Source organism: Pristis pectinata, chromosome 1 (genome assembly GCF_009764475.1).
Source record: "Pristis pectinata isolate sPriPec2 chromosome 1, sPriPec2.1.pri, whole genome shotgun sequence".
Taxonomy (NCBI): domain Eukaryota; kingdom Metazoa; phylum Chordata; class Chondrichthyes; order Rhinopristiformes; family Pristidae; genus Pristis; species Pristis pectinata.
The window spans coordinates 49045694-49073269 of record NC_067405.1 but is presented as its reverse complement, the minus strand read 5'-3'; the positions used below and the strand labels follow the sequence as shown (position 1 = coordinate 49073269).

The following is a 27576-nucleotide window of genomic DNA, read 5'->3' as shown; positions in this document are numbered from 1 at the left end:
AAAGAACTATCAAGGACCTGAAGCAATAGATGCATTCTCTGAGGATTTTAAAGCCAAGGTTTAAAATCACAGAGACACACCCCTAATCCTTTGTCCCACAAAGAAAATGACTCTAAAAGCTTTTATAATGTAATAAGCTAGCAAGCCATGGTAACAAATTTATTGCAACTTGTGTAAGAAAAGGGAAATCTGGAATGTACATTGGCTAATTTCTATTGGTGGCAAGTTTCTATCAACACAAGGATAACTATCTGCAGACAATGCAGGTTTTAATCACATTTATAATAATTCTTTGAAGAGAAACCCAGGCATTTCATTCTAGACTCTGATGTGCTCTGAAGAACATTGACTTCATCTTTACTAAATGGTCAAAGTTTGTGTTAAGTTCCTGATTACTTAACCACAAAGAATATTTTGCCTTTAGAGGCACCAAATTCTAAATTAATATAATGCATATGCATTAATAGACATATGTAATAATACATATACATTCCAGGATCAAAACTGCTGAGCGAACTAACTGTGGAGAAAAAAAAAACACATGGAATTGTACAAATTAATTCATAAAGGCATCAAATGGTACAATGAATGTTTCCTGTTCCTAAAGATTGCAGCTTGAGTGTCACAGCAGATCATTTCCAGATCTCATTTAAAAATATTGCATATCATCCCTCCAGGTGGGATATACCTTAACTCCAGATTCGGGCTGCTTTGTTGGGATGTATTTCTCATGTGGAACCTAGTGCGAGAAATTCAAAAATGCCAGAGGAAGAGAATTAGTGTGATCGAAGCACAGGGTTGCTTGGAAGTCCAGAGTTACTCATTTTGTCTCCATGTTGATTATAAATGAAAATTATTTGCACTTGTCTTCTTGGCAGCTGCTATTGATTGTGCCACAGCAATGTCTGAAACAAAATCTTTTGCTTCTGACCATAATTAATATAAACAAGCACCCTTCATGTTTGTGCCTCCTGAGTGCTTGTGAAATGGACCAACCCAGTTTCAAGTTGGAAATCTTTCAGATATTCTTGAAACGCAAAACAATGGACCTGAAATTGAACCTGTTGCTATCATTTTGTTTGTCAAATGAGTTTGAGATTCAATGTCTGCATTATTCTAGGTATGCTAGTGTACACATCGTACTTCACTGCAAATACAGAGAAACCTTATTAAGAAAACACAATAAAGGCAGCCTGACAATAGCACTAACATTAATGAATAACTGTTACTAGCTTCTTGAAACAAAAACACTTACAATTTGGAGCATTAGCACAACAGGTAAAGCAAACATTAGCAGATAATATAAACAATACCAAAGACCAAGAATATGTATGAACAAAGTTGCAAAAGATTTGTGTGCATAAACTGTGTATATGGTGCATATTCTGTTGTCACAGTATTCTGTCACATCTCTCTGCTTTACCATGCTTAACTTCTGAACAATCAAGCCTGAAGAATACTTTTCATTTATTTGAGTTGGGAACCATTGGCAATCTCTGAATGCACTTGAGAATGTAATGACATGCTATCTTGAATTGCTGCATGCCTTGATGATGAACGATTGTTACTATTGTGTTGCTGGGTGAATGTTCAGTATTAAGATGGGGGTATAATTCCAAGGTGAAGTCACGTAGTTTGCAGATTGTGGCCTTCCCCTGTGCCTGAAGCCCTTTACCTTTGGGTGGATGGGAACGCAGGTTTAGGAAGTGTTTTGCAATTATCGTTTTGTAGGATGCACACACTACAGCTGCAGTGCATTGGTTTGCTAGCTTATTATATTACAAAAGCTTTTGGTCAGGATTAGCATAAAAGGTTCCTTGACAGTTGGCTTGGACTCAGTGGGCCAAAGGGAGTCCCAAGTGGTAACAAGGTTGAAATGGATTGGAGCAGCAAGTATGAAAGCAACATGAAACATAAGCGAGCTATAGATAGATCCTCTCATCCACAATATTCCTATTTTCTGGAATTCTAGACTCGATCTATGAGCTCACTAAAGCAAGCTTGTTCAATTAAAATTTAACAAATGGTTTGATGTTGTGAAATGATTGAATTCACTTAAAATGAATTAGCAAGAGAAGAGAAGGAAAGCTAACAAATTTTTAGTCGGGGCTGATTTAGTCCTCCAAACTTGCTCATCGCACAGTATTAGTACATAGAACATTACAGCACAGTGCAGGCCCTTCGGCCCACAGTGTTGTGCCGTCATTTTATCCTGCTCTAACATCTATCTAATCCTTCCCTCTCACATAGCCCTCCACTTCTCTATCATTCATGTGGCTATCTAAGAGTCTCTTAAGTGTCCCAAAACTTACCTCTGACATCCCCCTTATAACTTCCTCCAATCACTTTTTAAAAAAAAAATTATGCCCCCTTGTGTTAGCCATTTTTGCCCTAGGAAAAAGTCTCTGAATGTCCACTCGATTTATGCCTCTTATCTTGTACACCTATCAAGTCACCTCTCATCCTCCTCCTCTCCAAAGAGAAAAACCCTAGTTCACTCAACTTATCCTCATGAGACATGCACTCCAATCCAGGCAGCATCCTGGTAAATTTCCTCTGCACCTCTCTAAAGCTTCCATGTCCTTCCTATAATGAGGTGACCAGAACTGAACACAATATTCCAAGTGTGGTCCAAGCAGAATTCTATGGAGCTGCAACATTACCTCGAGGCTCTTGAACTCAATACCCCAACTAATGAAGGCCAACACACCATACACCTTCTTAACAACCTTTTCAACCTGCGCAGCAACCTTGAACGTGGATCCCAAGATCCCTTCACACTGCTAAGAGTCCTGCCATTAACCTTGTATTCTGCCTTCAAATTCGATCTCCTGAAGGGTATCACTTCCCACTTTTCTGGGTTGAACTCCAGTCCAGGTCTGCATTCTGTCAATATCCTGTTGTAATCTGTTGGAATTCTTGGAGTTGGTTTATTTTTGTCATGTGTACTGAGATACAGTGAAAAGCTTTTGTTTTGCATGCCATCTAGGTGGATCATTCCATACATCAGTACATCGAGGTAATAAAAAAGAAAACAATGCAGAATATAGCATTACAGAGAAAATGCAGTGCAGGCAGACAATAAGGTGCAAGGGCTACAACGAGGTGGATTGTGAGGTTAAGAATCCATCTCCTCGTACAAGAGATCCATTCAAGAGTCTCGTAACAGTGGGATAGAAGCCGTCCTTGAGCCTGGTGGTTCGTGCTTTCAAGCTTTTGTATCTTCTGCTTGATTGTATTGGGGGGCGGGGGGGAGGGAAGAAGAGAGAATGTCCCAAGTTGGGAGGGGTCCTTGATTATGTTGACTGCTTTCCTGAGGCAGCGGGAAGTGTAGACTGAGTCAACAAAGGGGGGGCTGGTTTTTGTGTGCTGAGCTGTGTCTACAACTCTCTGCAGTTTCTTGTGGTTACAGGCAGAACAGTTGCCATACCAAGCAGTGATACATCTGGATAGGATGGTTTCTATAGTGCATTGATTAAAAATTGGTGAGGGTCAAAAGGGACATATCAAACTTCCTTATACTCGGTGCCCTGTCCAATGAAGGCAAGCATGCCGAACGCCACCTTCACTGCCCTGTCTACCTGTGTTGCTGCTTTCAGGGTATGATGTAGAATCAGAATCAGGTTTATTATCACTGACATATGTCATGAAATTTGTTGTTTTTTGGCAGCAGTACTATGTAAGACATAAAAATTACTATAAGTTGAATTAAAAGGCTATTATCTTTTACATTTTTAAAACTTTGGTTGAAATCATTTTATTTGTCTTCTGTTTTACTCATTTTTGGCAATTTCTGTAATTGGGTTTTGCAAGGCATTTATGTGATTGTTGTGCATGTTGCCATTTGAAAGCTCTATTGAAGCTTCTAAGAATATTTTGGAGAAAGAACTCGGATGATATTCTTAGTCAAATATATTAATGACTTTTTTTTTGGCTGATCTATGTTGATCCTTTTCTCTTGCAGTGATAAGTGTAAAGCCAGAGGTTTTACCGTTATTGTGGATGGTCGGAAATCTCAATGGAATGTGGTGAAGACTGTTGTACTGATGCTGCAGGTGAAGTGTCTTGACGCCAATTTTTACTTTTAGACCCACACATGTAATTTGTATTTCAAGATGGCCAAATTAAATTGTCTAAAAAGTAACAATTTAGAACAGATTGTTAAAATCTGCATTACTCTCAAATACCAGTTACCGCATAAAATTTGTCCACTTTAAGAAACGCTCAAACTTTTATAGAGACTGGACGTGATTACCTTATGCCATACGAAGAACTGTACAATGGCATAACTTGAGATTTTATTTCCCCAGTGGTATGTTTAAGTTAGTTGGCTTAGTAGCGTTCTGAAAATGTACAAGTTAGATTACAGTAAGAAATTCATATGTAGATTTTCTTTCTGTTAGTAGGACAGTAAGAAAGCATGAGATTTATTTGGTTTGAACCGAAAAATGGTATTTTGGACCAAATATTGCATTCTTTAGTGCTTGGGAAACTCTTGAGCTGCAGCAGTTCTTGGCTGTTCAGCATCTTCAATTGCTTGCCAAAATTCCACTTCTTAATAACTTTTTAACATTGGATTTATGTATTCCAAACTAAGCCAAGCAATTCAGCATTTGGAATCTGTTGAGATTTGTTGAATCTATTGTGAGTTTCAATAGGGAAATAAGTGAAATTGCAGCAACTATAAATTCTAATCATGCATGTAAAGTAACTGTTTAATTTGCTTTTTGATACTAAAAAGAATTAACCTCATCAGTAAATATTATAGATTCAACTGTCAAGCCCAACTCATTTTTGTCAGAGTAATAACCGGTATCATTTTTTGGATCAAATATTTTTACTTTGCATCAAAATTCTTTCCTTTAAGGTATGAGTAATAGTTATGTTGTTGGATCTTGTCAGATCTCGGGGAGAAAAAGCCTTTTTCCCTCAGTGAACAGTTGCTATCTGCATGTGAAATTATGATGTCATAAAAATTACTAAGAATTTGAAACAAAATCCTTGCTATTATAATTGGGTTATTGAAGTGATACAAGCCATTTCATATTCTCCTGGCATTTGGAGAGTAAAAGAATAAACATGGCTTGAAACTTCTGCTATAAATTACAGATCTATTTCTTTACAAATAAAATTAGACTGCAACAAAGTCAATAGATTTCATTTCATGCTACCTTGCAGTTCTTAAGTTGTGCAAAAACGTAAGATGTGTTGCTTACATATGGCAATCCTAAACTAGACTACCAATGATTACTCCCCAAAATTGCACATGTACTTTTACCTCAATTAAAAATCTTGGGGATACTCTATTCTGAAGAAAGCCCTTTATTATTCAAATGGTACTTTAGCGTTGATTATTAAGCTTACTGAAGAGGGGAAAAAAATCTGTACTTATTTCCCTCCTCTCCTTGCTGCTACAGTTTTTGCTGCACCAGGCTTTGCCTTCAGCCTCCATATTCTTCCTAGCATTTTGTTTCATTCTTGCACCATTTTGTGCCTGATTCATATGAAGGGTCTTGACATGAAACATTGTCCATTTCCCGCCATAGATACTGTCTGACCCACTGAGTTCCTCCAGCATCTGTTGTGTATTGCTGCAGATTCCAGCATGTGCATTCTCTTGTCTCCTTTTTATTTATTTCTCTCCCTGACCTCACTTAGGGCTTTCCCTTCATTCTTTCCTATTGCCTCTAAACCCCCCCCCCCCCCCTAAAGTGCCCTTTGACTTCCCTCTGGAATCATTGGTAAGATGTGAGAAGATAAACGCATAAAGTTGTGAATTTACAGCTGGTGCAGAGCTGTACCTTGTACCTGGTAAAAGGAAATAGTAGAAGCACAGTGTTTGCTGAACTAGGGGTTATATTCTTGGTGAGCTCTTGGTGGTAAGGCAAAATTGTTTAAAGTAGGGGGAAATAAAGGCCAGGGATTGTTCAGGGTCTCCAGTTTTATCCTTGAATATTCAAAAAATGAACTGCTGGAGGAACTTAGCAGGTTCATTGGGGTCTTGACTCAAAACATTGACTGTCCATTTCCCCCCTCAGATGCTGCCTGACCTGTTGAGTTCCTCTGGTAGCATGATTTTTGCTTCACATTTCATCAGTGCAGTCTCTTGTGTCTCCTTGAATATTCAATCCTTTTGCAGAAGGGAGTGAAGAATGACTATTTAAAAATCAAGAACAAGCCCGCAGATGTTGGTAATCTAAAATACAGAAAGTGCTGGAAGGGCTCAACAGGTCAGACAGTTGATGTTTCAGGTCAGAGACCCTTCATCAGAATTGGGAAAAAGAATTGGGGGAAAAAAAAGCAGTTTTAAGTTGCAGAGAAGGAGATGAAAGGGATGAATAGAACAAAAGGAGTATCTGTTACTGAGTGAGGCTGGGGATGCATTGTCTTGTCAAATGGGTTAATGGGGGCAATTAAAGGGTGGTTTTGCTTCTTTGTTTAATGTGTTGCTAATAGTTGGGCTGTGGGACATACCCAGCAGTTCACACTAAAAAAGAAAATCAGAGCAAACAGATGGATGATATATAGCAGAAATGATCAATTCTGATACAGAGTGAAAACTGGTTGCCTAAAGTTGAAGAATTTGATTTTGGGTCTGGAAGGCTGCAATGTGCCTGGATGGGAGATGAGGTGTTGTTCCTCAAACTTGTTCTGGAACTCATTTTAACAGTGCAGGATGTCACAAAGGTCAGATTGGGATGAAGAATTAAAAGGGAAGCAATAGGAAGCGGACTGAACACAGGCACTCTACAGAATGATCACCCAATCTGCATTTGGTCTCCAATGTAGAGACCACATTGTATATACCAAATACAATGCTCTAAATTGGAAGCTGTGCAAATGGATCACTGCTTCACCTGGAAAGATTGTCTGGGCCCCTGGATGATGGGAAGGGAAAAGGTGAAAGGACAAATGGTGTATCTTTTGCAGTTGCATGAGAAAGTGCCATTAAATGGGGTGTTGCTGGTAGGAATGGAAGAGCGAACCAGAGAATTGCAAAGGAAATGGTCACCTTGAAATGTAGAGGGGGTAGGGGAGAGGAATATGTTGGTAGAATCTGGTTGGAACTGGCAAAAATTGTGCAGGTTGATTCATTGGCTGCAGAGGCTGATTGTGTGGAAGGTGGGGAAAGGGGGAAATCTGACATTCCTCTATCCAGCAGAAGAGGGGACAAGAGCAGAGGTGTGGGAAATAGATGAGATGTGACCAAGGGCTTTGTCCACTATGATAGGAAAAGCCATATTTCGGGAAGAAGGAAGACATTTCTGAGGCAATTTTGTGGAAAGTCTCATCGGAGCAAATACAGCAGCAACGGAAGAACTGGGAGAATGGAACGGAGTTCTTGCAGGAGGTATAAATGGAGGAAGTATTGTCAAGATAGCTGTGGGAGCTTATAGGCTCACCACAAACATTCATTACAAGTCCGGCTTTCAAAACTATTTGAGCGATTCAAAACGGGAGGGAAAGAATGAGATGGACCATGTGAAGGTGAAAGGGAAATTGGCAGCACAAGTAATGAAAATTTTGGGTCCTGCATGAATGTAGGGAGCGGCGTCAGTGCAATTATTGGGCCCATGGAAATTCTGTTAGCTACTGATTTGATCTGTGAAAGTGAGTGGAGGTGAAGGAGAAGTTGTTCAATGTGAGGATGAAATCAGCCAGTTGAATGAATGTGTTCATGGAGAGGAACTGGTTGGGTCTTGGACCCTCTGGATGTAGGGTGGAGGCCTAGAGGGATTGTGCTTTTGTGGTAAAGATAAGCCATTTTGGGACCAGGGAATTGGAAACTGTCAAATGGCACAGGACATCTGAAGTGTCAGATGGAAGTGGGAAGGAACTGACCTAGGGGAGAAAGTATGGACTGAGGGTATGAAGAAGCAAGTTTGGTGGGGGAAAGCCAGTTGAAACAATGGGACTGCCCACACAATCTTGATTATAGATTTTGGGCAGAAGGGAGAAGTGACCGTGCAGACTGGAGCACCGTGAGTTTTTGAAAGCTGTGGAGGAAAGGTCTTCTGAAGAAAGGAGATCTGTCATCGTCTGAGACTATTGAATGACGTCCAGCTAAGACTAGAAATGGATGGTTAAATCAGACGTAGCCTAGACTGTTTCTTGAAATGTTACATACTGGATGATATCTAGGATGAAGGTAATGATCTTGCAGGAGAGAAAAATCAAGTTTAAGTTGAGAAAATTGGTGAAAGGATCATCAGCTACTTGGTACTTTGCATTTAATATCATTCTAAGTGATTTGGTGGATAGTTTTGTTTTCCAGGACTGGAGAGTGGAGTTGGTAATCATATAGCATGTCTGTACCGACCATCAAGTATCCATCTATGCTAATACTCTTACCAGAACTTGGTCTGCAGCCCTCTGTGCCTTGATTCAAATGCTCCTCTAGAAACTTGTGAGAGTAGCTACCTCCTCTACCTACTTGGAATATGGTAAGAGACAAATAAGTGGATCAGGTCTGATCAAGATTATGCTACGTGAGATGGTTGAACAGGTGGCTATAAACAGAGGCCACACAAGATTAGAGACATACTTGGAACAGTGGAATTGGAGAAAGTGGCTGGAGAGCTGACATGGGGATTAAAATCACAGGTTAAGGATTCACTTAGGTCTAGATGGTGAGGGAGGATATCTTGGTGTGAATACAGGAGGAAGGGTGTTATACCCCAACTTAAGACAGTAGTCAGACCTCAGCTGGGCTACTGCATGCACTTCTTGTCAGTACACTATAGGAAAGATGAGAGTGTGTAGAGGAGATTCATCAGGATATTGCCTGTGATGAAGCGTTTCAGTTATGAGAGAGACTAGGTCCGTTTCCCTGGAATGGAGGAGATTAAGTGGGGACATTGGAAAAACTACAGCACAATTCAGGCCCTTCAGCCCACAAAGCTGTGCTGAACATGTCCCTACCCTAGAAATTACTAGGCTTACCCATAGCCCTCTGATTTTTCTCATAATTTATACATAATTTATACATAATTGAGGTGTATAAAATTTGAGGGGTATGGATAGGGTAGACTGCAGGAAATTTTTTGCCCCTGTATCAGAGGTAGATAAAACTATAGGACATTGATTTGGGATAATAGATTCAGGGGGAGTCTGAGGGGGACCTTTATTTACCCAGAGAAGTGAGTACCTGGAATACACTCCCCAAGAGATTGGTGGAAGCAGAGTAGCTGACAGCATGTGAGAAGTGTCTAGATAAGCATTTGAATTGCCTGGGCTTTGAAGGCTTGGGGCTAAGTGCTGGAAGATGACTTTAATTTAGGTGGGTGCCTGCTGATTAGCATGGATGTGGAGGGCCAAGTGACCTGTTTCCATGCTGTATGACATGGTGATTTGAGGAGGGCACTTGCCTAAAGTATGACCAGATAAGGATGCTTCAGCCAGGGACACATCTAGTTATTGAGAGTAGTTTGTATGGTTGAGCCCCTGCATTGAATTAAAATGAGTTCCAGATTTGGGCTGTAATGTTTTTAAGCTGTTTTTGTATTAGTGGTGTTTTCTGTAGTGTAACAATAGAAGCTCTGACTGCAATCTTTCAATTGCTCCAGGGTATGGGAAGGATGCCAATGCTGGAAGTTGCAAATGTTGCACTCCAGTTCAAGAAAGTATAGAGGGATAAAATTGTTAATGCAGAGCATTCGATATAAATTTCATTGATGGAGAAAACTACAAGAGACTGTTGTCAAGCACAAAATTAAGTATTTCTCGGAGAAACAATGTAGGTTAATTTTGAAATAAAAGCAAAAACTCAGCCGGTTAAGGGGCATCTTTAGAGAGAAAAACAGGGTTAATGTGTCAAGTCAGTAAGAGGGCATGAAGAGCTGACTCTTTGTCTGGGTTAGCATTGTCCTCTAGATCAGAGGTTTTCAACCTGTGGTCTGCGGACCCCTGGGGGTCCACGGCGGGTTGTCAAGGAGTCCGCGAGCAAGCCAAGAAAAAAAATGGAAAAGCGACCTGTTACAAAGATGTAGCTTACTTGCTTGCTCCAGTTTTCCACTATTCAGAAAATCGGCCATATCTGTTCTGTCTGTTATAGGCAACAATCTTAGAGACTTAGACGGTGTTCCCTTCTGGTAAGCTGCCACTTAATATTGGATTTGTGTAGTCAGTAGTGTTCACTACTCACTATTCTGTTGTGCACTGTAGTGTTAGCTAGACTGAGTGATGTTGTTGGTGTGCCTTAATAATATTGCTTACTGTGCATTTACTCCACAGTGACGTCACTGTTAAATGAAAAGTGCGCAAGCGTGTAAATTTTAGATTAGTTTTGATAATTTTGTTTATCAGTAATAGTAATTAAACTGTCCAGCATGTATTGCTGAGTATGGAGAAATTTCTGAAGAGAAAAGCTGACCCGAAACCAGAAGATTCTGATGACGAAGGGGATAAGGGTGACCGAAAGAGAAAACGACGCAAGTACAATCCAGAATACCTTTCATATGGCTTCATCGCAGTGGGGACAAATGCGGACCAACCTCTGTGTTGTGTGTTTGCAAACACTGTCCAACGATGCAATGAAACCAGCGAAATTGAAGCACCATTTAACAACAGTGCATCCAGATATTGCCAGTAAACCGAAGGAATATTTTGAGTGGCAAAAGGAGCTGTACCTCAAGCAGAAAGGCAAAATGACAGCCTGCACCACTGTAAATGAGAAGGCTCTTCGCGCATCATATTTGGTAGCATTACAAATAGCACGTTCCAGAAAGCCTCTCACAATTGGAGAAGAGCTTATACTGCCTGCAGCAGTAGATATGTGCGAAGTTGTACTGGGAAAAGAATGCAGTCAAAAACTGAAAGCCATTCCACTGTCTGATAACACAGTAAGCGGAAGAATTGGTGATATGGTGGAAGATATACAGAGCCAGCTGATGGCACGTCTTCAGCAAGTCAGATTTGCGATTCAGCTCGATGAAAGTACTGGTGTTACCAGTGCTGCACAGTTGTTGGTTTATGTTCGATATTGCTGTTGTTGGTTTATGTTCGAAGGAGAGGCTTTGGAAGACTTTTTGTTTTGCAAGGCGCTCCCAGGGTGTACAACCGGTGAAGAACTTTTCCATGTGCTTGACACTTTTTGTACAATCGGCATTGGTGTGGATACAGTGTTTTGGAGTATGCACGGATGGTGCTGCTGCAATGACGGGACGGAAGTCAGGTCTAGTCGCACGAGTGAAAGAAGTAGCTCCACATGTAGCAGAAACCCTCTGCATGATTCACCGTGAGGCTTTGGCTGCAAAGGATATGGATGAAAATCTTGTGGATGTGTTTTCCACGTACATTAAAATCGCTAACTTTATCAAAGCCAGGCCGCTCAAGTCGTCGTTTGTTTGAAAACATATGCCGTGAAATGGAAGCCGAGCATAAGCATTTGTTGCTACATACAGAAGTCAGATGGCTGTCACGAGGCTGCGTTGTGCAGCGTGTATATGAATTGCGAGATGAACTGCTCATTTTTCTAAATGGGCATAACGGATCATTGGTACAGTTCTTGACAGATGAGACGTGGGTTGCCAGATTAGCTTATCTTGCAGATATTTTCAACATTTTGAACAGCTTAAATTTATCATTGCAAGGACCTGGCTCAAATGTTCTGAAGATGCATGACAAAAATCAATGCCTTCCAGAAAAAACTCCATATCTGGAAAGGAAGATGAAAGTAAGGCGTCTAGGATATGTTTCCGTTGCTGCCTGACTTTCTGACAGTGAACGAGACTAAGACAGAGGCCATTGCGAGCATTGTTTTGAACCATATTCAACAGCTGTCACATTATTTCCATGAGTATTTCGGCGACGATGACACGAGCATGTTTGATTGGATTCGAAATCAGTTTGAATGCGTGCTTACTGATTTAACTGGATGTGAATGAGAAGAATTGGCTGAACTGTCATCTGACAGGACTTTGCGCTTGCAGTTCAACCGAATGTCACTGTTGTCATTCTGGATAGCATGTTCCCAGGAGTATCCACTGCTGTCCGGCAAAGCCGTCAATGTTCTGTTACCATTTGCAACCACTTGTGCGAAATAGCATTTTCTGCAGTCACTGCCATGAAAACCAAATACAGATCAAGACTGAATATTGGGGATGACATACGCGTATGTTTGTCGCACATACTGTCATGTTTGGACAAACTCTGCAGTGCAAAGCAGGCACAACTTTCACATTGAACTGAACACTGAAAGACACCGCTGGTAATTATCAGTGATTGAAATAGTCACTATTTCAGTAGGGCCTATGTGCAGTAATTTAAATGTTATATGCATGAATTATCGATTGTTTGATTTTGTGGGCTTTGGGGGTCCACCACCTAACAAGGACATGTTCTGGGGGGTCGCAGCATGAAAAGAGGTTGAAAACCACTGCTCTAGATCTGTTGCAACTACTATCTAGACTTTTTTTCATATTTTGAATCTTGTACCTTTTGGTTGGAATTGTCCTTTTTATTTGTCTGCACATTTTCTTATTTTACTGTTTTGAGTAATTTGGACATGCGTGGAACAGATAGCTGCTTTCTGTACTGTTGGATTCAATGAACTTGTCACTATCTGAAATTGTAACATGATCTTATCCAATAGTTTGAAATAAGCTTACCAGTTTATTGGATCATGCACTGAGAATAGGTAGAGCATGCACAAATACAAAATTAAACTACTGAAATCTGCTGTTAGCATTCATGCAATGCAAATATCACTTGTAAAACTAATATCTTGTTGGTTAGATATAGTAAAATCATAACAGAAAAAAAATCAATGTCAAATATTTATTGTATTGAATCTAGGAAGTTGCATTGATATTTGATTACTTGACATTATATTTTCATAGGCAGAACAGAAAGACAATGTGATATATTAAAATCATTCCCACTGTTTTAAATTATTCTTTTTACTTCTACTAATTTGTTCTTGCTCCTGATGGCATTGATCCCTTGTTGTCCAATTGATTTGATTTTCATATTTGAGGTGCATGGTTTAAGGGGAAAGGTTCAATGTTACAGCTGAACACACTGTTCTTGTTAATGTCCATATGTATGTTCATAGACGATAATATGAAAAAGTTATGAAACCGGAAGAGCAGCATCGTTTTGTTTTTGAGTGCAATAAAGAATACATCAAGTTCACCCATGAGTGTTGGACTAATACCTTGCATCATGCTCCTGCCTCTGATCTCTTCGTACTTTCACTTTTTCTTATACCAGCGACTCTTCATGTGGAAATTGGAAGGGTGCTGCCCAGTCATTTGCAGAGCACAATGACCTGGAGGACTGACCATTAATGTACCACTTTGTAGCAGAAGGCTGAGGACATAGGAGGTCAAATGTAAGGGGAAAGTATACAGTTAATGGCAGGACCCTTAACAGCATTGATGTATAGTGGGATCTTGGGGTCCAAGCCAAAGTGGCTACGCAAGTAGATAGGGTGGTGAAGAAGGCATCTACATACTTGTCTTCATTGGTCAAGGCACTGAGTATAAGAGTAAGGAAGTCATGTTGCATCTTTGTAGAATTTGGCCGCACTTGTGTGCAATTCTGGTTGCCCCATTACAGGAAGGATGTGGAGGCTTTGGAAAGGGTGCATAACAGATTTCCCAGGATGCTGCCTGGATTATAGGGTATGAGCTATGAGGCTGGACAAACTTGGGTTGTTTTCTCTGGAGTGTTGGAGGCTGAGGGGAGACCTGATAGAAGTTTATAAAGTTGAGAGGCATAGATGGGGTAGGCAGTCAGATTTTACTTCCCAGGATAGAAATGTTAAATAGTAAAGGAGATGCATTTAAGGTGAGAGGGGGAAAGTTTAAAGGACATGTCTGGGGCAAGTTTGTTTACACGGACTGGTAGGGGCCTGGAACAGGCTGCCAGTGGTTGAAGTGGATATAATAGTAGCGTTTAAGAGGTTTTTGGATAGACACTTGAATATACAGGCTATGGCGGTGTATGGATCACGTATAAGCAGAAGGGATTTTGTTTAATTTGGCATCATGTTCAGTATAGACATCATGGGCCAAAGGGCCTGTTCCTGTGCTGTATTGTTCTGTTTGTAAATTTTTGTGAATTATCAGAAAGAAACTGACTATACATTGGGAATTGGGTTCCAGGCCTTGGTGCCTGGAATATAAACTGTGAGAACCTTTGTATCAGTATCTGATAATGACTGTCAGGTCAGACATTGATCTCATCAATTATCAATGAGAGAATAGGTTTGCACTCCAGGTGGGTAGAGTCAATCTCCTGCAAGTGAGTCTATTCCAGCAGCAAGTTACAATGAGGGAAACATTGTCTCAGTTCCAAAAACCCTTGAACCACAGGAGCAGTTAACCGTCATGTAATGCTGACCCTGGTCTTTCACCTTGGGGGGGCGGTGGGGGGGGGGGAAGGGGAATATTCACAGAGACGAAAGAACAGCACACTTAACTGCTCTGGGGAGACAGTGTAGTATTAAAAGAGATTTGTGTTGTTATCTGTGGGGAAAAACCCTTGCTGTGGGAGGGCCAATAAGGATCTAAATCTCCTGGTGGTATCATATTTCCATGGGTAATGAGAAGAAATTCCAAAGCTTTCTTTGTTTGAATGGCAAAATATTTTCTTAATGCCTAATTCCCAACTGCATTAATTGCTGTTCACACTATCAGCAATCTTGTAGGCTCATTGACTCTTGCTTCTGTCAGTATTCATTGCTGTAGTATAGTTAGAGAATCGTTGCAATTCAAAGGTCAGTATTTTGGGTGGAATTTGGTCAGATAGAAAATGTAATGGATGAGAAATATAAACATTTGGCTCCATAATTTTATGTCCAGAATTCTACTTTCTTTTGTGCCACAGCATTTGTGCAGTGATCATGCATGTACCTGTTGCTGCAACTGAAGAGAACTCCAGGACAGTATACTTAGATTTACAATGTCACTGATTGAAATATACAGTATACAGTCATAGAGTTGCAAGCACAGAAATGGCCATTTGGCCCATCTACACAAATGCAATTTGCCATCTAAATTAAGTACTTGAAGTAGAAATAAAGAAAGTACATCTGGGAACTTTGCTGCTTTTTGGTATGGGAAAACTGGTATAACTTCTGTCCAAATTTAGATGATTTTTGGGTGCAAAAGTGCCACAAATACATGAAATTTCAAGCCATTATCTCTCATCCAAATAATAAAGGAATAAATGACTTGCTTCATCCTAACACTGAAACTAATTTTATTTAGCTTTTTCTTATTTGTTTACAGTGGAAAGTGACAGCTCAAACATTAGTTTCCATTCACTAATTAAATGTATGAATCAAGAATGATTAACTCAAGTGATGTTACGGTCACGTGAATCAAGTGTTCAACTGCTTGGCAGTTTAGGAGAAGTTTTTGCAGCTTGTGGCTGCTATGAACTATCTCATTTGTACTCATTCTTTGTTCAAGTATTTTTTTATTGAAGGTAATATTTCCAGTATTTGTAAATTTGTGAGTGAAAAATATATACTTGACAATAACCTCCATATGTGAAAGTCTTAACAGATTTTCTTCTGTTATCCAGAATGTGATTCCTGCTGAAGTGTCTCTAGTGTGTGTGGTGAAACCAGATGAGTTCTGGGACAAGAAAGTGACTCATTTCTGCTTCTGGAAAGAAAAAGATCGACTGGGATTTGAGGTATGTGAACACTTGTGTTCTCCATATATTATATTAACACTGGTTCACAACTTGCAAAATTATTTTGCATTCATTTTTACACAGTCAATCTAGAAATTAAAAACTAGGTTCTAATAATGGTAATAAATAACAGCAATGCCATATGTTCATTCTGTCCACGAATTGAAATGATAAAGATTTTAAACATTTATAGGATGTCCTTAACAATTGTTTCAGAAGGTAGATTACTCTCTTTCTGAAAACTACAATTTTTTGTAAGTGTAGGGCATATTAATATATTTGGTCTGCAATAATTTGCTCACTTATTGCCTTTTGACTTTTTTAATTTATGCTTTACTGAATTTGTATTTGAAGGATTGCTGTTCAGTACAGCAGAAGTTACTTTTCAGGAACTAACTAAACTTAGTCTTGGTGATGGGAACATAATTATTTTTCCTAGAACTTGAAAGAATTAGAAAAACCAAGGTTTGTAAGAAAACATAATCAACTTATTAGTATTGCACCTTTTAGTTTATTAATTGTGTTCTTGCATAGTAAGGTATAATTTAGAGTAATAGAAAGATCCAGCATGGGAACAGACCCTTTGCGGCACTATACCACACATCAAGCACCCATTGTTTCACTAATCCTACCCAATTGTAGTTTATTCTTCCCATATTCCCAACAACTACTCCACACACCTTCCACCTCCCTGATTCTACCATTCATTCATACAACAGTGGGCAATTTACAGTGGTCAAGTAACTGACCACCCACACATTCCTGGGATGTGGGGGAAAAAATCAGATCACATGGGTTAAATTCACATGGCCATGGAAGGAGCATGCAAACTCTACACAGATGGCACCAGAAGAAAGGATTGAGCCAGGGTTGCTGGAGCTGTGAGGCAGCATCTCCACTAGCTGCACCATTGTGTTGATCTAAATAGTAAATTTCATGGTTGTTTGATCAAATTAGATTTAGGATATATTGGGTGCTAAAAGTATCGCTGCTTTCAATTTTTTGCTGGAGAAGCTGGCAATCTCTTTGCAGGTGCTAATTGTTGTCAACTTCAAGGCATTCCAGGCACTTTTTTATCTCCTATTGTTTGGGAGTTGTCAGGTTAAGTTATTTAAAGTTTAATTATTTCTCAGTCTGATGGTTAGAGTGATTCAAGGGTTAAATTGTTTAACTTGTTAAAAATTAATTGGAATATGCAATAACATGCATTTTATTGCAGGCCAGAATTATCGCAACTCTTAACATTTTCTGGCTTAAACAATCTTCTCCAACAGTAGATTAAAAATCTGGAGCCAGCTAAAGCAAATATAAAATTGCATAATACCACATTTTAATAATTCTTTCATTGGCAATCTGTAGTAGTTGAGATTATCTCTTGAGTAATATTTCATCTGTGGGTCTGAAGGCTGATAAGGTAGAATTGGAATTTGCAGACTCTGCTTTGGACTTTTGAGTTGGATGGGTGGGTCTGAATTGTTGATCCAGTTTGCAATATGCTTTTAATTATTCTACCCACTACTTGTTGCATTTGAGGTTGTAGTTTAGTGGTATCCTTGAAGTTCTATCCTGGGCAATGGTCTCCTGCATGTTGATGTGATTCATATTTGTCTTGAGGAATCTATGAAATACTTTTTTTTTATATATAATGTTACTTTTGTAAATAGTAGGGGTTATTTTGAGAAAGATGCAAGCCTGTAAAAGCCAGAATACTTGTGACATCAGTGGTAATTAAGAATCATTTAAACTTGATGGATCATTTATGGTAGGTAGGTATTTGGATCCCAAGGATTTCAGTGCACAAGGTAGACACAGAGTATGGAAATAGAAATTTAATACGTGTACATATCAGGGACAAGGAAGAGATCAGCATGGGGTGTGAAAGAAGTAAGACCTATGAAGATGTACTCCTGATGAAATGCTTGGAATGTTCCCTTGACACTTCCAGCACCCTGCTTCAACAGAGACCTTGTTGCAACAGTCTTGATCCAGGCACTGGCATCCAGGTAGAAAATTCCAAAGGTTCCTAACGCTCTGAGTGAAGAAATTTCTCCATCTCAGTACCAAACAGTCTACCTGTTAAGTTTTGTGCACAGGTTTGGTCCCCTTATTTAAGAAAGAATATACTTCCATTAGATGTAGTCCATGCTACTTCCTCAGATAAGAGAGTTGTCCTATTGCATACAGCAAAAGAAATTTGATCTCTGAGGTAGATATTGAGATGTTTCCATTTGTGGAAGGATCTGAAATGAGAGGGGACATAGTTACAAGATAAAGAGGGGTCATTTAAAACTTTGAGAGACTTGCAGTGGGCGATGAATCCCTAGAATTCTTTTCCCTGGACAGTTGTAGGCAAGGCAAGTTCATTGGAGGAATTAAAAGAAGAGGTAGATAAATTTTTGAAAGATTGGTGAATAGAAGGCTATACAGAATTGGCACAAAAGAGATGAGGCCTGGGGCAGGTCAGCCATGTTCTTATTAAATGGGGGAGGTTTGAGGGGCTAAGTTTCCTATGCCTGGTCCTATTTTTGTGTGTTCTTATGTTATTGTACCCCATATCCTGAAACTGCTCCTCCTGGTCATTGATACCTCAGCAAGGGAAAATATTTTCCTGTATTTAGCCTGTCAAGCTCTTAAAGAGTTTTGGATGTTTTGATGAATTTTTTGTTCCACTGAACTCTAAAGAATACAGTCTTGGACTGCTCATATGGCAAACCTACCATCCATGGAATACGTTCAGTGAATCTTTGCTGCACTCCTTCAAAGGCAAGTCCGTCTTTCTTGGGTGAGGACTCCTCATTAATTTCATCATCCACCTTGGGTTGCACAGAATTAGAGTGGAAGCAATTCATCCTCAGCTGTATATATATGAATATCTCTGCATTTGTCTTTTTGTATTGATGTGCAACTGCAATATTTGAAATGTCAGAAGTGTAGACAACTCTAGGAAATGGTACTTAATCTGGCAGTCAGGCAAAGAGTCTGAAAGAGCTGTCATAAAAGACCTTCGTGGGATTGTTATGAAAATGAGACAAACAATGAAGACTCGGGGGTGGAGGGAACTATTTGAAAGTGGTATATTTTTACTAGTGAGTTTCCTGAATCAAGAAAATGCACACAATAAAAAAATAAGCAGGGTCGAGATAATGCATGTCATGAAGCATTTGTGTATTACATTATACAATGTATTTAGGAAGCCATAAGACTGTGTGCTGATCTTAGTCTTACAATTATGATCCAGAAATTGTACTGGAAATGAAAATAGCTCAGTCTTCAAGAACAGCTCCATGGAATGGATGTTTAAATGCCCTGAAGATAAAGGGGCTGTTATATTACTTTGAAAGGGTTAACTTCAAGGAAATACAGGATTAACTTCAAGTTGATAGAGAAAGTTTCACTGGAAGGGAACATCTTGACAACACCAATGGTGAGTGAACAGGATAAATACAGGCAGTCCCCTGGTTAGTAAAGGTTCAGTTCCTGGGAACTGTCCATAAGCCGATTTATTTACTTTTTTATTTTTTTTCCTCTCTCTCTGTGTTAGACATGTCCATTTTATATAGCTACCCACATCGCATTTGTCTACATACACTTGCTATTCCTTAATTTTATTGAATAATCACCCTAGCACTATCCATAATTAAACTAATGGAACGTGTACTATATTTAGTCATTAATGAATACCATGAAACATTATTTATTATTACTAGCTTGAAAATGCTTTAAAAAGGTATGAGGAGTTTGTGTAAAGTCAGATTTCTGTAAATTAGGTCATTCATAACCCAGAGAGCCCTGTACAATTTGAGAAACAGCAAGCTTAGAGTTAGAGATGTGTTACCAAATGTGACAAACATACAGAAAGTTTAATAATTTGGTTGAGTCCTAGGCAAAGGTTCATTTAGTCAAATAGCTTAACATAGCATTGAGACTATTGAAGATGAATATTCAGTCATATTAGTACAGCTATTGGAAGGACAAGTACATTATTGTCTGGATTTCATTTAAAAAGGTGGACTGGATAAAGATGAGATACCTACAAAAGAATTCAGTGGCTGGAAATGGGTGGCAGGAATGAGATGCTAAATATTCTAATAGATTATTTTCACAAGGCGACCTGGTCTCTTTCCTCCCTTCCCCCTCCCCTCACCCCACCCCACCCCTTCACAAAGTAAAATTTATGACTTTGATAAAACTAAGTTCCACAGGAAAAGATGATAATCATCATGTAATGTCGTGAGAATCCCTGTGTGTACATTTGTTTTGGATGATAGTTGTGATGAGGGAGTCTCTGGATTCTGAGGTTTCGGTAAATTTGAAACTGACCATCCAGTGACAACTTGGCATGAAAGGATATAATCAGCCGTAAAGCTCCGATAAACTGAGAAAGGACAAGAAATTCTTAAAAGGCAGAATGCAGTGGGTACTTGTTGACACTCTCTGCTCATCCCCTGCTTGTTCTGTCATGCTTGCACATTCTCCAATGCAATTTAACCTGAATATTTCCAGCATTTTCTGCAACATCTACATTAATTTTGGTTTTCTGGAATTGAGCAGCTTTCAGCAGGATAATTCATGACTGTTTCTAAGTTGTGTTAGTTACACAAATTAAGAAACTTACTGCAAATAGCTTTTGTTAAGTTAGAAGGGACAATAGGAGTGAAGAAGAGAGCTCAGAACTTTCGGATGAGAATATACAAGTGGTCAGAAATAATGCAGACAAACTCTAATGAAGATCAGTTTTAGACATGGAACTGACAAAACAATATGGTTACCACATGTGCTCAGTAAATTGTGTTGAAATTATTCTGAGTAATGAAGTCATACAGGGCAAAATAGGCTCTTTGGCAAAACTTGTCCATGCTGACCAAGATGTCGATCTGAGCTAGTTCCATTTGCCTGTTTGGCCCACATCCCTCTAAACCTTTTCCTTCTATGTACCTGTCCAAATGCCTTTTAAACATTGTAGTTGTACCTGCCTCTACAGCTTTCTCTGACAGCTCATTCCATATACTCACCATCTTCTGTGGTCTGGGGGGGAGGGGAATGTTGCCTCTCTGGTCCTATTATAATCTTTCCCATCACCCTAAAATCTATAGTTTTCGACTGCCCTACCCTGGAGGAAAAAGACTGGCCATCTACCTTATCTACGCCCCTCTTGATTTTATATACCCATATAATGTCACCCCTTAGCCTCATATGCTCTAGGGAATATAGTCCCAGTTTATCCAGCCTCTCCTTTTAACTCAAACCCTCCAGTCCCAGTAACATCCTTATGAATTTGTTTGTATCCTTTCCAGCTTTACACAAATTCCAACCCTTTCCTATTGCTCAGTGACCAGAACTGAGCCCAATACTCCTAAGCATTCCCAATTGTGGTCTCACCAACAACTTGTAGTGTTGCTACATGCATAATATTGAGAGAAACTAGGGGATCTTTGTAGGCAGAATAGGCTGGATTGTACTGATCTTCAACTGCCAGTCCAGTAGAGAACTGCAGTGTATGGATCAGCTCGCCACTCCACAAACATATCTGCCAGCCATGGGTACTGTAAGTATTTGAATGGGGTCACCAACTTGGATTAAAAAGGAAAGTAGTTTGATTTTCATTAAAATCCAGGACTTGATGCAATTTTTGTGATCTTTTTATTTTAATTTTTAAAAATCTATATGAACAGTTTTTTTAGATATTTTTGACAGCTGTCAAAAGTCTAGCGGATAGTCTGGGGGCAGGTCCTGTTGAGACCAAGTCCCCCTTTATGGACCATTCTGTCTTGCAGACAGCTGTTGCATACACAAGAGAGACTACAGATGCTGGAAATCTGGAACAACACGCACAAACTGCTCGAGGACAGCTGTTGCAGCCAGGCCTCCAGGGCAATTGGATGCAGAAGGCTGCAAAATGTTAGTACTGCTTTAGAAATTATACACAGGCCATAAACTGGATTTGAATGATCCTGTCCATTGTGTCCTGTGCTCAGGCAATGCAGATTTAAAGTCAACAAAACCAACAATGCATTGAATTCGGGGAAACCATGCTCAAACTATATTGTGCTTTGATCAATCTGCAGCCCAAGAACCAAGTCCAATTTTGGTTACTAATCAAAGAAATATTTAAATGTTGTACAGAGATAAATTTTATGAATAGATGAAGGAAATATGAGTTTGGGTAAATAATAAGAAAAACTAGGACAAATAGCAGAAATTCCTTTGCAAAGAATTGCTAATATGTGGAATGCATTCCCAGATAGAGGAGTGGCTATAGAATATGTGGATATACAATGTATAGGAAATTGTTACTTTATGAGAGTCTGAATTAATACCAGGGAAGTAATGGAAATTGCAGTCAACTTGGGATTTTTCAGTGGTGAAGAGCCACTAAAGGATAATGCAAAATCACAAATATTGGTAAACATGTTAAAAGGCATCATGAGTGTTGCACTGTATTTTATTTATTAAAATAGCTATGTTTGTTTCATTGATTGACTTGGCTTTTTCATATTTGTACTTGTCAAAGTTAGTGCATGCCACATTTTGGAATGAAAAACTAAGTTTCAGAATACAACTCGCATCCAGATTCACTGCAATCAACATTCAGCCACACCTCAATATTTTAAGCACTGGTGATTTCACCTTCATCAGTTTTCTGTATAGTTTTTGCTTGGTCTGCTGCTGAAATTTCTTCCTTGTCCAGGTTTTTAACCTCTGGAAAGATTTTGCTCCAAGATCTGATCAGCCTGATTTGGTTTTATTGCACTCACTATTCTGCCCATTGTGTAAATTGTATCCAGAGCTGGCAGCTTCTTCCAGAAAAGATTTCAAATCATTCCCCATGCTTTAGTACAAGTCCAGATTGATAGATTATTTTAAGACATGCAATCATCTCCTGGCCACAGCTTGGATAACAGGAAAAAAAATCATGGGAAAAAAATCTTTATCTTTTGATGCAGCAAGCCTTCTAATAAAATGAGAATGGGCAACATGCACAAGCAAGACCATCTTCTGGCCAGCCCTTTGATTACAGGTACACTGGAATGTGAGGCACAAACTTCAGTACTGCCTTGTCATGATCCATCTTTTTACAGATTCAGTGTTCCACTGGCACTTGTTTTACAGAGGTACCATTTTTCAGCTCAAGCTCTCTCAAACCTTGCAGGTATTTAGATATATGTATAACTTAACCTTCACATCAAGTTCAAATTTATTTTTATAGGGGTACATACTCAAGTTATAAATGCTATGAAAATTAGCTTTTTGTAGTAGCAGTATCACAGTACATAATAAGCATGACAAATATAAATTAACATAAACATGGATTAATTTGAATTGTATGTATTGATCTTACAGTCAATACAGATCTTAATTTGGAGCTAATACAGTTACAACTTTATAGATCTGATTTTTCCATTTTTCAAATGAATTTGTTTGCTTCTCAATTTGCAGCATTTTTTTTCAGTATTTAATCTTTTATTGTTACATAGTTCCATGAGCGTTTGTGTGCATGGTACCTCAACTATATGTCTTTATTTTCGCTTACTCGTTACAACACAGGTCATTCAGGCCATTGAGTCCATGCTAACTCACAGTAGAGAAATCCCATCAGTCCCGTTTGCTCCCTCCTTATTTTGCTGTAGCCCTGCAATTTATTCACTCGTGCTCCTTTGACTCTTTTTGCCACTTACCTACACCAATCAATACTGCTTAAACTGTGCAAGATTAATGCAGTAAGTTAAGTTGCAAGCTTGCAAGTGATCCACTGGTTAATCAAGAGCTGGCAGTATATTAAAGAATTTTTAAAAATCTTTGAATCATTTGAGCTTTGTGATGGAGAGACCTATGGGCTACTTGGGAATGCAAAGATTATCACGGGCTGGATCTTTTTTCTTTCCGCCTTCAGAATTATCTGGGGATAAGGATGAAGTAGTTTGAAAAATAACACCAAGAATCTAGAAGAGATCAAACCTGATAACTTTACAGAAGGTGATGGAAGTCTTCATGATAGTTGAACAACCAGAATGATATTTACAAAGTCCCAAAAGAGAGAATAAGCCAAGAAATGCTTCTGCCTCAGAAAGGCAGATGGGCAATTTGTAGCCAGCCATGGCATCTATGTAGACAGGTCCTTCCAAAATTTTATGTTTTGATAAGTCCAGAAACAAAAAGATGCTGGTGATGCAGTTAGGAAGCATCTAAATGGCCATCCCTTGCAAAGAGAAAGACAAAGTTCATGTTTCAGCTGAATGATACTTCATCCCTCCTTTTCTGTTAGGGCTATACCTGACCACCTGAGTATTTCCAGCATTTTTAGTTTTTATTTCAGATTTCCAGTATCTGCAGCTTTTTGCTTTCAGATGAATTCACAAGCTTATCTAAGAATGAGAAATGAGGGTGATGAGAAGATTTTTAAATTTTCATGAAATTGAATGTTATCTCCAGTAGCGTTTAACCAATTGGGCATAAATAGCTGCACCAAACAGGTGTCTGATTAGTTTTTAAAACACCATAAGACATAGGAGCAGAAGTAGGCCATTTGGCCTATTGAGTCTGCTCTGCAATTCAGTCGTGGCTGATTTACTTTTCCCCCTCAACCCCATTCTCCTGCCTTCTCCCCATAATCTTTGACACTGTTACTAATCAAGAACCTATCAACCTCTGCTTTAAATATTTCCAATGACTTGGCCTCCACAGTCATCTGTTGCAATGTATTCCACAGATTCATTACCCTCTGCCTAAAGAAATTCCTCCTCATCTTAGAATAAAAGGTCATCCCTTTAGAACTGCCCTCTTTAGGTGTGCCCTCTGGTCCTAGACTCTCCCACCACTGGAAACATCCTCTCCACATCCACTCTATCCAGGCCTCTCAATATTCAGTTGGTTTCAACGAGATCCCCCCCTTATCCTTCTAAACTCCAGCGAGTACGGGCTCAGAGCCATCAGGTGCTCCTCATACGTTAAACCTTTCACTCCTGGCATCATTCTTGTAAACCTCCCCTGGACCCTCTCCAACACCAGCACATTCTTCCTTAGATATGGGGCTCACAATACTCCAAATATGGTCTGACCAATGCCTTATAAAGCCTCAGCATTACATCCTTTCTTGTATATTCCAGTCCTTAAGATTTTTATTTAACTCTTCCTTATGTGCCCACAAAAGGAGAGTGAAATTACTTTTTTGCTAGGATTTGCTTAAACACAAGATAATGATAACTCCTTTTAACCAGAAGAGATTTAATTCGAGGTTCAGGTTATGAGTGATGTAAATCATCACATTCTTCAGATTAGTTCCTACTACCCAGTAAATAGATGCATCAGCATTCAGAGTAGCTAATGTGAAATGAAATTTCTCCAGAAGCTGAGAATCTGTGCAATGCAACATTTATGGCTGTAGATTTGAACATTGGGATAGTATGTTAACATTTCCAAGCAATGGAAACAGTACAGATGTTATGCAGTATCACCCAGTAAAGATGCGAAGAATTATGCTTGGCTATCCAGTGCAAAATTTGGAAAATAAGAAATTAGATTAAGAATGTGGAGGCAACTAATGCCCTGATCATAAGGCTTTCCGAACGAGAATGAAGAGGTGCCACAGAAGGGCACATAGTATCAGGAAATTATCAACACCAACTACTTAATAGAGTTTACATTAAATCTGCACATAAATGAAAAATAGATTACTAATACCCACTGTTGAACTCCTCAAGGATAGAATAGTTTTGCGTCTGCTCACTGCTTTTTCAATATACTTGCAGAAAAGATGATCATCTACAACATCGTAGTTCTAATGAGAGGGCATTGACTGGCATCATTATGTCTTTTTCTCTCTGAATTTTGCTGGTCCTGAGACCATTTCATATATTAGCAATATTGGATTTCCTTGTTAGGATTGATACAAGAGTCACTGTTTTTTGTGACTTTTGTGTTGTGAACTGCTATTTGAAACATCATCCAACAAAGACATTGTTAGCACTTAGATTTATACAAAAGGCTTTTATATATTAGAACACAAGAAATAGAAGCAGGAAGCCATTTTGCCCCTTGTGCCTGCTCTACCATTCAGTAAGATCATGGCTGATCTTTAAACTCAGTGTCCCTTTCCTTCGCTAACCCTGTATCTTGCACTAATGCCATTTCCCTTAATATCTAAAAGTCTATTAATCTCATTTTTAACTATACTTAGTGATGGAATCTTCTCAGTCCTTTAGGGTGGTGAATTCATTGATTCTCCACTCATGAGTGAAAAAAATTCTCCTCCTCACTGAATAACCTACCTCATATATTGAGACTCTGAGCAGTGAGTTCAAGACATCCAGCTGGGGGAATATTATTTCTGTATATACCCCGTCGAGCCCCTTAAGAATATTGTGTATTTCATTGAGATCAGTTGTCTAAATTCAAGAGACCGTAGACCTAATTTGCTTAATCTCTCATCATATGACAACCTATGTGTCATCCCAGGAATCAATTAGTGAACCTTTGCTGCACTCCCTCTGTTGGGATGTATCCTTCCTTAGGTAGGTAGAGCAGTCATTACACAAGATTCCAGATGTCTCACTAGCAGTCCTTATAATTGTATCAAGACATCTCTACTATTGTGCTCAGATTCTTTTGGAACAAGAGCTAACATACCATTTAACTTTCTGATTGCTTGCTGAAGCTGTATATTTATTTTCAGTGATTTGTGCACAAGGACACCCAAATCCCTCTGTACACCAACACCTTACAGTCTCTAACCACTTAGGAAATATGTACATCATGTTTCCATTTTTTTTCTACTAAAGGGTTCATCCTCTACAGTTTACTGCTAATTTAGTTTATCTGCTTTATACATAGGTATAATGCCCACATGATTATCATATTACCAGGTAGAAGATACAGGTGCCTGAGGGCACGTACCACCAGACTTAAGGACAGCTTCTACCCCACTGTGATAAGACTATTGAACGGTTCCTTTAAACAGTGAGATGGACTATGACCTCACGATCTACCTTGTTATGACCTTGCACCTTATCGCACTGCACTTTTTCTGTAGCTGTGACACTTTACTCTCTACTGTTACTGTTTTTACCTGTACTACATCAATGCACTTTGTACTAACTCAATGTAACTGCACTGTGTAATGAATTGACCTGTGCGATCGGTTTGTAAGACAAGCTTTTCACTGTACCTCGGTACAAATGACAATAATAAACCAATACCAATACATACCTCTCTAGGTTTCTGATATTGCCTTTATATTTACAGCTCTTACCAATTTTTCTATCCATCGCTGTTTATGTATGATTTTCTGATGTAAGATTCTTTCTCTCTAGTGTTATTAACCCATTAAAAAAAAAATTAAGCATACCCCAGCTCCTTTTCCATTTTGCCTTATTTGTCTAAAAGTTAAGTAACCTAGAATATCTAATGCCCAGCCTTTGTCACTTTGCAGCCAGATCTCTGTACTTCAGTCACATTGCCAGCCACCATGACAGGTGGCTGAACATTTTTTTATTAATGAGTGTGTGAGTTCTATGGAACCTAATATTTCCAAACTGACCCCAAACGATATTATTTGTGTGGTTGAGAATAGATTCCTTAAGGTTGCATGCAAATTATCTTGTATGGTTTGAAGCTGAGACTCATTCCTGGAGGCAATGAAGTTGCAGATTCTTGTACCTTATAGGAATCAAAGTTGAAGACTGTTGTTACCAGTGATGGAAATTGCCAGTCTAGAATTTTTAGTCTAATTTGAATAAGTCTGCTTCAATCAGATGATGGAAAAGCAAATTCATTTAGCTATAATTCAGGTTCAGCATTGTGACGAGAATAGCTATAAGAGGTTTTTAAGACTTCACAGTAGTACACCAGGACTTCAATGAAAAGATGTGTACAAGTTTTGGAATTAAAATGCTGTTGTGTATATTTTTTGTTATTGTGGAGAGTTATAAATGT

General features: G+C 39.0%; 1 protein-coding gene across 2 annotated transcripts in view; it reads left to right on the top strand.

Annotated features, from left to right (window-relative positions):
- The window catches only part of sestd1 (SEC14 and spectrin domains 1), an 84129-nt gene that overhangs the window by 21366 nt on the left and 35187 nt on the right, over positions 1 to 27576 (top strand). For both annotated transcript variants that reach the window (XM_052016534.1, XM_052016528.1), the window contains exons 5-6: positions 3965 to 4055; positions 15535 to 15648. In XM_052016534.1, the coding sequence (XP_051872494.1) occupies positions 3965 to 4055; positions 15535 to 15648 (205 nt within the window). The remainder of the gene's footprint in view (positions 1 to 3964; positions 4056 to 15534; positions 15649 to 27576) is intronic.